We start from the raw sequence: 11,565 nt of genomic DNA on the forward strand, positions 1-11,565 counted from the left end.
GGGCGCTGGGACAAGGGTTTGGCTTCTCTTTTTGTACCTACCGTCATAGGCATGGCCTACAGTGATGAGCTGACGCTAACCTCACTCGCTCTCTGCCTCCGTGGACGTAGTAGAAACTCAAAACTTGCAATTGCATAGCTGCATTGCTCCCAAAATGCTCATTCGAGTGGCAAGGACACTACAAGATACAACCAGTTATGGTACCCACAAGACTATGTTCTTCAGTGGTTTTCTTGGAGAAGTGCATGCATTATATTGGCATCGACCATTGAAACCACTGCTGCAGAAATGCAGAATGCGTCATATGTACGTACATTGACCAGACCCTATGTATTTAATAAGTTCGTTCGTATAGTCTAAAATAAGTTTGTTCTTATGCGCGATTTGGCAGGTTTCGGTGAAGGTTTAATCGTGTCTGATGAAATCAGCGTCTGTTTTTATGTACAGTTTGCCCTGCTGCCTCAACTCAACGTGCCGGCACCTCTTACCTGACCCATCCGTTTTTCTAGCTATACATGTAATAAGCACTACGTAGTTCTAACTTCTAAACAATTGGCCATTTGACAAGGATTGATGCGAATGTGTAGGGTTCTTAATGTCCTGAACTCGACAAAACGGGCATTATATCGGTGGCCATCTAACCAGCTGGTGAAAAGCAGACCGAATCTAACCGGGGAATCGACATTGCTTGATTTATTGTTGAGAAATCCATAGCATGCCATTTGCACTTGCTCCATAGACAAAACTAGCTTCCAGCTGCTGCAAACGAGCGAGGCCCTAGGTCCCTAAGCTAGTTAGACGGATTTCTCACTATAAACACCACAGTTATCTGCTCGATCCTTCGGTGGATACATGTAAACGTGCGGGAAATTGATGGTCGATTCGTGGTATAGAACACCGCAAAACCGACCATCAAAATGGTTGCAGAGTGACACGTCTGGAGAACGACCGGGCAGAGGGAGAGGTTAGTGACGAGCTGGGACACCATGGCTGCATGCAAGTGCAGCGGAAGTAGGGGCCCGGCCGGGGGCGATAGATCGACAACTGCTACGAAAAAGACTATGCAGTTTGGGCTCTAGTTTATGTGCGCCTCTGGAAACTAAGATCTGATCACTTCTCCTAACCGGCCACCTTTGTACGTACTATGTTCACGCCGTCTGCTCGTAGGCTGGTCGGTCGCGTCCATCACCATGCCAGGGCCCGACTGATAAGAAAACGAGCGCGTCCCTGTCGTCGCTTATCAGTGTCAATTTCGCGACCAGGAACCGGCCAACGCATCGCGAGACGACAACGGCGCCCGCTACTATATTTAGGCCGGTTTATTTTCTATTTCATTCTGTTTCTGTTGCTGATGCCATAAGTTAAATAGCAGAAATTAGAACAAACGAAATTTTGAAGAAGTGATTTATAAAGAAGCAAGAAATATGCTTGTGAGACGTTTGTTGAGAAACTATATACTTAGAAGCCAAAACTTTGTTGTAGAATCCAAACAATCTATTTTTAAATACAACTGTTTAGACAAACAAACAATATAGTTTTTCAAAAAGTTAAAAATAAAAGCTCAAACAAACCTGCTCTTATCCTAGTATTGCACGATTTGACCGGTGGCCCGAGATAATAGTTGACTCGGTTCGGATAATAGTTGACCCTTGTTCTATCTTATATACACTACTCGTTTGTTTTGTTTTTGTTTTTATGTGGATGGAGCTAGTTGACATACGATGTTCTGATGTGACCATCTAGGATCTGATAGTGTAGTTTAACGAGCTCAAGGGAAGGAATGCAAATTACATCAAAGACCTCGATCACATCTCAATAGTAGTGCCTGCTTACAACTAGCCGAGGTGATCTCAAATTAACCCGGGCATTCACCTCCTTCTTAAGTGAATGCCAGAGATTCTAGCATAACTAATTGTTTCATTTCGAAAGAACTGGCTGAGATACCGGAACAGTATATATACAATAGAAGTAAGCTCAGAAGAACCCCCTTGGTAGAACACGGGAAACTTGTTGTTTTTTTTGGGGGCATTTCCTGCGTGCTTTTTAACATGGGAAATTTCACGTTTCAGATAGTGAATTCTAGAATTCTGTATACGTAGATAGAGACGTGAGATTTAAACTAACCTGCTCTAAGCTTCAAAACCTTGGGGCTTCAGTATAATCAAATGTCAATGCAAGTAGAAGTACAAGTAGTACACTGTATTGGTATATTTTTATAATCCAGATTTTTAGTTGGATTATTTAGAATAATACCAAGTTGTTGCCACTTTGGTTTTCTTTTCTGTATAAGCACATATGCTTAACCCTCAAACTCAAGTAGTTCTAGACTTCTACTTAAGTACGCAATAACGATATGAGCTCACCATCTCCTAAACAGCTACATCACAGCTGATCACAAGATGACGAAACTACAAACCTAGATGATATCATCTAATATAAGCGTTCTCTTGTTAGAAGGAAGGAGCTTCACTAGTTCAGTTGCCTCGTTCAGTTCTTTGGTGCTAGCAGAAAACATAGATATTGAATACATAATCAAATTAAACTCTCTCTCTTATCTCTCTCACACACACAAGCACGCGCGCGCACGCGCATACACAGAGTCAAGTCCAGGCAACAGATTTGATGCTATCAGTCCACAGGAAAATGGAGAGAACTACAATCTGATCAGATTGATCACTCGAGGGAAACAGACAAATAGTTACTTCACCACTCATCTAAAGTTTTTATCTGAAGACACATAGTATAGCTTAATTACTGCAGTCGTCGCAGCTGATCTGTCGATCATTCTTTCGTGCTGAAGCTACCAGTAGCAATTGACTCAACCATGACCTTAAATTGTTATTCTAGTTATCTTAATTATTCTATCTATCCACCATACTTAATCGTCATTATTGAGACATGTTGATTGAGTTATTTATTAGGGGGACTTGTAGTCGTCATCCCTATAATTATCTCCTTCATGCCCATAGAATAGAGGCTTGGGTATTCGATGCGTAAATCATGTCTGATTTAATTTGGTGCAGCACTTAGCCCATAGAATATATGATCTGTACATTATACTTAGACTAATCCCAGTGGGCACCATAGACATTAAATGCGTTGCCACATACTACTATTTGCTGATTTGACATAGAATTAATGAGGAAAGATAATAGGGTTAGACCATCTCCAACAGCTACTTTAAATTTTTATCCTCAAAATTTTATTACAGCATCCCCTATCTTTAACACTGTAGCAGTACTGTATCACTGGATAGAGCATCTGTTGAAGATGAATTTCTAGTGCTACAGTAGACCGCAAAGTACTGTAGTACTGGAATTTGCAGGTTTGGAGATTTCGTTGGAGATGACCTTATAGTACAACATCTATAAGATATAACCTTAGTACGAAATCCAACTCATTAAAAACGGAAAGAACAAATGCCCTCCCAATTCATAGTCACAACTCACAGTTTCATGTGACGTGATAGTTTTAGAAGCTGTGATAAGATATTATCTCTATTCTTTTTACTTGTCGCTCAGTGCATTGACAGTTCTCCAATATATGTCTTTGATCATTGTTTTTTCCAAACATATGTATCGAAAGTTACTAAAAGTATAACCATTTAAAGTATTTTTTATGAAAAGTATACTAATAACATTTTTATATGATAAATTTTAATATTTTTTATATATTAGTGGTCAAACTTTATAAAATTTAATTGTATGTATCCCTAAACAATATATATTTAAGAACAGAGGTAATACAAATGATTGGGGTAACCTCCTTTTGATGTATTGAGGCCGAGTGCTAAATGAAATCTTTTACTCCCCCGTACGTTGTGAACACAAATGTCTTTTTTTTTAATGATGCCTCCTCCAAATTGTATGGTCTTCACGAGATCAAAGGGTGCAGGACGGGACCTCGAGCCTCGCCGGCTCGAGTCGCTCCATACGGTCTTACCAGAACATGTTCCTTCACAAATGTCTTTCTGATAAAAAAAAAAGTCGTTTTGGACTTTCTCTCCATGCGCCTCAAAGAGCTTGCACAAAGCTGGTTAGTGGAGGAGGCATCGATGCAACGCGTAGTATAAATCCAACATGGATTGATTACACTGAATGGAATTAACATGCGCCGTTGCATCAAACTGAATGGAATGACCTATGAGAGGAATGTGGTGGCATATGATTCCAAATAGCGATTGATGTACAATGCCCGGGTGGTACGTATTCCGCAGGCACCACGGCATCTGAGAGTAGGGATGTAAGTGGGGCGGGCCGTGCCGCCACCCCATTGGGCTAGCCCGCACCGCGAGCCCGCATAGCGCCGCAAATCAGCCCACTTCGATGAAGCGGGTCCATGCGGGCAAGCTAGGAGTTCCAGCGGCACCGTGAGCCCGCAAAGCTGCACGAGAGGAGCCCCGCATAGCGCCATGGGAGAAGTCGCCGCCGTCCATGGCTGAGGCGCACCCTTGCCGCCGGCCTCCCCTGGGCCCTGGCTCTGCTGCCTCATCAACCGCCCCAATCGCCTGCGAGCCCTCCATGGCCACCCTTGCTCAGCAGGATCTTCCGCCAAGTCGGTCGGCTACGCGCCCTTCGCCGCCAACCACGGTGTTGTGCTCCACCTCCCCCACTGCCGCCGCTCCTCCTCCTCCTTCCTCTGCTGCCGTCTCACCGGTAATTTCTTGAATCTTCATTTGTTTAGTGGCGTGATGTCGTTCTTAATGCAGCATAGTAGATCTGTAGGGTTTCATGCAGCATAGTATACAGCACTGAACTTGTGAACTTACTGCTTCATTTTGCAAGTGAAAATTCGCAACAGCGTCTAGAGCTTTTTCTCGTTTTTTCTCTCTGGCAAGATACCTATACATTATAACAAGACTATCATCAGTTGCAATTAACAATTGCTAGTCTTTAATTTCACCTACTCAGAAATTAACAGTTGCAATTAACAGTTGCAATTAACAATTGCTAGTCTTTAATTTCACCTACTCAGAAATTAGGGTTGGCTTTTGAATAATTTATTTTGTACCGTGGACAAAAATAAAAAGGGAAAAGTTGAACTTTGGAAGGAGAAGGGGATATTGCAAGAACCACATAGAGAAAAGGTGAGTTTCTGAAAAATTGATTTAGTGGCAGGTTTGATTAAATTCTACAAAGTCTCTTCTCTAAATAAAATTTGGAAATGGTGAATCTGTATAAAGATAGTTCTTAGATGTCCGTGTCTTATCTAGGTAGCAGCAGCTCAAATGTAATATTTTGTTTGTAATTATGTTTATGATGAAGCAATTAGGTTCTACCACTTTTACCTCTGAGGATTTTCTGCAGATAGTTTGTCAAACTTATTCATAATTTGGTGCCTGTGGAGTTATCAGGTACTAACTTCCATGTTTGAAAAAAAAGATACTAACTTCCTTGTCCTCAATGGCAAAGCAGAAGATCCCCGGGGGGAATCGAGCGAAGGCATCGGATGCAAAACGGTTCAGCTCACCAATAATACCAATGGTCGTGAAGTCACCAGGGATAAGGCTAATGTTGTCGCCAAGGCTTAGGTCTCCATCCCCAATGTCAATATCTTCTTCTCGCCAGAAAGCAAGTAATCCTAGTCATGGTAAGTATTGTAATCCGCTGCTACTATTTTGTTATAAAAAGCATATCTTCTGTGCAATATGCTTTCATGCCATTGTCTTGAAATATGCTTTCCATGCATGTGGTTAGGATCTTCACGTAAAAATAGAAGACGCAAACTTAGATCTGACATATGGATTGATTTTGAGCCTATATATGACAGTCAGACTCTTGTGCAAGCTAAGTGCAAGCATTGCAACAAATTATTCAAATCTACTCGAGATGTTGGCACAAGTGCTTGTCGTAGGCACTTGAAAAGTTGTGATGGAAAAACTAGATTGGATCGTATGCTTGCTCAAATGAACTCTAATAATGATGCTTCTTTGAAAGATTGGAAATTTGATCAAGAAGTATCTCGACTGGAATTGGTTAAGTTGATTGTTGTGCATGAAATGCCTTTTAGCTTAGTTGAGTACCCAAAATTCAGAAGCTTTGTTGCTAGCCTAAATCCTTGGTTCACACTAGTTTCTAGAACTACCATCAAGGCTGATTGTGTTAGTACATATGGGGAAGGGAAGGTAGTCCTACGAGAGATTTTAAAGAAATCAACTTCTAGAGTTTCTCTCACGGCTGATTTATGGACCTCGAATCAAACTCTAGGCTATTTGTGTGTCACATGTCACTATATTGATGATGACTGGAGAATTCATAAAAGGATCATAAAATTTACTCTCGTAGAGACACCTCATGATGGTAGAACCATGTTTAATGCAATGTTAAGGAGTCTCCAGGATTGGAATATAGAAGATAAAGTCTTTGCATTAACATTAGACAATGCAACAGTAAATGATTCTTTTGTGAGGTCATTGCAAGAAAATCTTGTAGCCAAGCGATTGCTAGTTTGCAAAGGAGAATTATTTCATTATCGATGTGCTGCACATGTCTTTAATCTCATAGCTCAAGAGGGTTTAAAGGCTATTAGTGGTGCTACCTACAACATCAGAGAAAGTGTAAAGTATGTTAAGAGTTCCCAAGCTCGCAAGCAGAGATTTGAGAAAATGGTTGAGCAAGTGGGCATATATGAGAAGCGCCCCCCTCTTGATGTAGCCACCCGTTGGAATTCAACATATAACATGCTCCTAACATCTTTGTTGTATAAGAGGGCATTTGAGGCTTTGAGTCGAGAGGACACTCAGTACATATATGAGCCTTCAGATGAGGAATGGAACATGGCTGACAAGCTTTGTGGTTTGTTGAAAGTATTCTCCGATGCCACTAAAGTAGTATCGGGCTCAAAATACCCCACTGTGAGCTGCTACTTCCATCATGTTTGGGAGGTGAAGAAAATGCTAGAAAGAGAGTCGTCAAATCCAGACTTGGTTATTGCAACTGTGGTACATGAGATGCGGCAAAAACTAAAAAAATATTGGGATATGTCATTCTTGAAAATTTGCATTCCTGTTGTTTTTGATCCTCGGTTTAAGTTAAAGTTTCTTGAGTTTCGCTTGAGGCAGGGCTTTGAGGGTACAACATCTAGTTGTCTTTCCATAATTGAGAAGACAACTAGAAAGCTCTTTGATGAATATTCCTTACAAATGGGTGATTTAGTCATTGAGAATGCACAAACAAACAACAATAATGAGTTAAATGTTGATGAAAGTGGCCCATGGGCAGATTGGAGCCAACATCAAAGTGCGCAGCAAATAAAAAGAGTTAGTGAGCTAGACAAGTATTTGGAAGAAGAAACTGTGCCCGTAGGAGTTGATTTCGATATTCTGCAGTTTTGGAAGATGTACTCAACTAAGTATCCTATACTTGCACGTATGGCACGTGATTTGTTGGCAGTCCCAGCATCAACTGTGGCTTCAGAATCTGCTTTTTCTACCGGAGAGAGGGTGATCAATGACTATAGGAGCAGGCTAAGCAGCGATACAATAGAAGCTCTTATTTGTCTTCAAGATTGGATTAGAGAAAATGGTACATTTCCCTATACTGAAAGTTCTAGCTTCTATATATATTGTGCTAAATACATTGTTTATGTAACCGTGTATTGACTCTCTTTCAAATATTTTCAGATACTACTAGTGATAATATAGCAGGAAATTTGATGGGAGATGATGATGAAAGTTAAGGTAATCTTTTTGTCTGATGCTTCCTGTCAAAGGGATGTACACATCTTCATATTAGTTATCTGTGGATCTTATTTCAGCAGTTGAGCAATCTGGACATCGTCCACTTGATGTGCGGATAAGGATTTCCAATTCCTTTCAGTTTCATTTGTCCCTGTGGTATCTGAGTTTGAAGCTGATTAGCTGACAACGGTTCTCATTTGGTCATGCACATTCAGACATGTTTTGACTCTGTTTTGCTGCTGTTGTTGATCAGCTCTTGTCTCTTACTACTGATGCAATGTGTACACAGTTGAGGATATTTTTGCTGCTGTTGTTGATCAGCTCTTGTCTCTTACTACTGATGCAATGTGTACACAGTTGAGGATATTTTTGCTGCTGTTGTTGATCAGCTCATTTGGTCATGCACATTCAGACATGTTTTGATTCTGTTTTGACTTATGATTAATATGTTATTTTGGTAATTCAACTCGTTGTGACTGTTTCTTGAGTTGTAATTTACAACTTGTAATTTACAACTTGTAAATATGCTTCTCCGTTGTTTTCAATCATGTGACACGGCATGGTAAGAAAATAAGCCTACAGCAAGCAAGCAAAGCCCGCAAAGCTGAAAAGCATACAGCAAGCAAAGCTGCATGCAAGCTAGCGGTGGCATTGTTGGTTGCCGCAAAGCCCGCAAAAAATGTTGTGGCGGCGTGTGGCCTGCCGCATGAGACCGTCTAAGTGCTGCGGCTGGTGCGGATGCGGGCCGGGCAGCCGCAACCCGCCCACTTGCATCCTTATCTGAGAGGGGCCGAAATTCTGAATAGTGTCTGGTAATGCAATGCCACGGGAATACTTGGTGAAAGCATCGATTGGCAGCTACATACACTTACCAAAGTGCCTTTGGATCCCAACGTGCTCTTACAGCTTGCATGCATTTGGTCCTGATCGATCAATTTGGAGACGGAAATATGTGCGTAACAGTGCAGTAAAACCAAACGGTTATTATCACACGACCTTAGAATGAGTTATCACATACGGTAGTTAAACCACATTACAGACGGATTTGGTTACCGACTGTAAAAAATGTCTATGTTTTCGTGCTCGTCACAGATATGTATCACCCCGTCTGTAATATAGGTGCACACAGACATATTTGATTAACAATTGCGTCTGTAATATAGCTGCACAACTGTCAATTTTTTAAGTATCACATACGGGTTTACTTTAGTAATCGCATGTATGTGTATACTGTCACATACGAGTTTTTTACAGAACCGTATGTGCCTCTCAGATGGCTTCATATGGAGATTTAAAAACTGTCTGTGTCTGGCTTATGATTTGAGACGGAGTTCATAAGAAACCATCTATGTCATATGACATAGACTACTTTTTAGATCAAAATTTACATCCGTATTATTTTAAGAACCATTTATTTATATATATTTCAGACGTATTGGTGTAAAAATCGTCTATGTATCCTTACCCCCCTCTCCACCAATTTTGCTCCCAGACACCCATTTGGATATACTACAATTTCATTACATTATGCACCATATATATAGATAATTAATATAATAAACACATATAACAATCACATAGTACAAAATTAAACAGAATTTATTATCGAAGTTATACAATGTATAACATTCTTTCACACATGTAAAGAACTCATTATCAAATTAGCTGCACAATGTAGCATAAACATCAGATACATCAATGTCCATATACATCTCATAGTTCAAATACATCCATGCATCACCAATCTTAATAAAACTCCAATTTCTTGTTTATTACTTGAGAAAGTAAGAAAAGGATGAGTCGTCCTCGGATTTCAGCAAGTGTTGTAGTTGACAATATAGTTGCTGGCAGTTTGATAGTGTGTCAGTATGGAAAATATGTAAGTAATGGGCATATGTAAATCAAGATTGACTGAAAAGTGATAATGTATGACTTTTGGATCTTCATGGCGACTCATGTAAGTGATATGTTGCATGTGGAGGGTAACATAGAAGCCACATGAGTTGCCCCGTGGTTGCGGTAGCACTGGAAAGTCTATAAATATATTTATGTAAAGTGGGTTAGACACATAGTAACAATAAGAACATATTTAAAAGATTTTTCTATACCAGGTGTTTAAAAAGAATTATTTAGTTTGGTTGATCCTTTTGGATGTGGATCTTGTTTGAGACGGATGTATGCATCGAAAGCTCTACATGCATGCAAGAACAATATAAATTTAAGTGCTACAATAGGAAAATAACCTCAAATGAATTGAGTATAGTCTGAGAGAACTCATGTATCGATAAGATTTTGCAGTGTAGTATAATTATGCTATTGCTCCTTTATGGAATCTATGTACCATAACTTTTTGTCTTTATGAACTATAACCACTAAAACTCAATGATTACCTGAGCTATAGGGAAACATAAAATATTTTTTGCCCTTGAAATACGAGAATTGATGTACAAGATATTTATCGACCCTGCTCATCAGTAGATGTGGCAATGGGGAAAATTACTGTAGGGAATGGGTAACCATCCCCGCCCCCAATTGGAGGAAATTTCCCCCGTCCCCGTCCCCGTCCCTGTCCCCGCCCGTGGGGGAGGAAATTCTCCCATCCTCGCCCCCGCACGGGGAATGGGTACCCGATGGGGTCCCCATCCCTGCAGATAACATGCCCAGTCCCAGGTTAAAATGTTCCTGAAGATCTCACTATGCATTATTGGCTGGCCACCATCACACCACCATGTCCAGCACAGGCAGAGGGTGAGCTTCCTGGTCTTGTAGGTCAAGTGCTATCTACCATTACCTCTCAGGTGCTAGCTACATCACAGACTACAAAGTAAAGAAACCGGACATATGTGATACACAACATAGCGGTTGAAGCAGAGATGAAATCTAAGCACATCTTCATCACAATTCACAAAAGATTAGATCTCTCGCAAGAAACTAGATGAACACAACTAAGTGACATGACTTGCTCAGTACACAAGTACAGGAGAGCAACACTAAACATTTTGGCTATACACTTTCAATTTTCATGATGACACTAAAATATACAACTCCCTGATACCCAACCATCCAAATTAGAGGAAATGGATCTACATAAACATGAAGATACAAGGCAATAAAATTACAAAAGCACATGCATTCTTGACTTCTTGTCCTCCTGAGGCTCTCAACAAAGTGCAAGTCCCTGCATGCTAGCAAATTACTTAGATAGTTAACAAGGAAATGAGTAAACATGTATTTTGCTATTCTAACATAGCATGAACATCACCTCCATCCTTTCTTGGATCTCTTGAAGGCAACTCCAAAAGATTTTAGGCTTGTCATTATTCTCATCATCTACAAAACACAATCACAAGATGACAAGAAATATATTGCAACCATGACACTAGAAATTGAATGAATAGGAATTTTACAACATATATACCTTTATACTTGTTGCGTATCCAATCTTGTGAACACATTACAGCCTCCAAGATCTCTGGAGTGAGCTGGCTGTAGTGCTCACTAAGAACCCTCCCACTAGTACTAAATGCAGATTCAGACGCAACAATGCTGACTGGAATAGCAACTATATCACATGCTATCTTCCTCAATGTAGGATAACTTGTAACAATCACCTTCCACCAATCTAGAATCTAAAATTTCTCTGTTGCAATTGGAACCAACTCATCCTCCAAGTACCTATCTAGCTCAGATTTGACTCTTGTGATTGTTGGCCTTCTACTTGCAACACGTGCACTGATTGTAGACAATAAACTTGAATGATCAAGTGGAGGAGCTGATGATTCTGTGTTATCCTCCTCCTCCTCCACTTGATACTCCTTCATCAAATCACATAAAGAGTCTCTAACTTCATGAACTTTTTCAATACACACTCCACTGGTATGACCTAA

The 11,565-nt window shown here is 40.3% G+C and overlaps 1 protein-coding gene across 3 annotated transcripts; it reads left to right on the forward strand.

The window, feature by feature from the left end:
* The first annotated feature begins 4,242 nt into the window (after positions 1-4,242).
* Positions 4,243-8,180, forward strand: LOC133908510 (zinc finger BED domain-containing protein RICESLEEPER 2-like). Of its 3 annotated transcripts, none has more exons than XM_062350573.1 (5): positions 4,243-4,655; positions 5,415-5,589; positions 5,697-7,523; positions 7,622-7,678; positions 7,756-8,180. In XM_062350573.1, exons 1-4 carry the CDS (start codon positions 4,434-4,436, stop codon positions 7,675-7,677), a joined length of 2,280 nt encoding a protein of 759 aa, XP_062206557.1. In that variant the 5' UTR covers positions 4,243-4,433; the 3' UTR covers position 7,678; positions 7,756-8,180. The 3 variants fall into 3 exon arrangements, with proteins under 3 accessions (XP_062206557.1, XP_062206559.1, XP_062206558.1); XM_062350575.1 differs by having other exon boundaries at positions 7,392-7,523; XM_062350574.1 differs by having other exon boundaries at positions 7,622-8,180.
* Positions 8,181-11,565: the final 3,385 nt, after the last annotated feature.

The sequence above is a fragment of the Phragmites australis genome, chromosome 2, assembly GCF_958298935.1.
Source record: "Phragmites australis chromosome 2, lpPhrAust1.1, whole genome shotgun sequence".
Lineage (NCBI taxonomy): Eukaryota > Viridiplantae > Streptophyta > Magnoliopsida > Poales > Poaceae > Phragmites > Phragmites australis.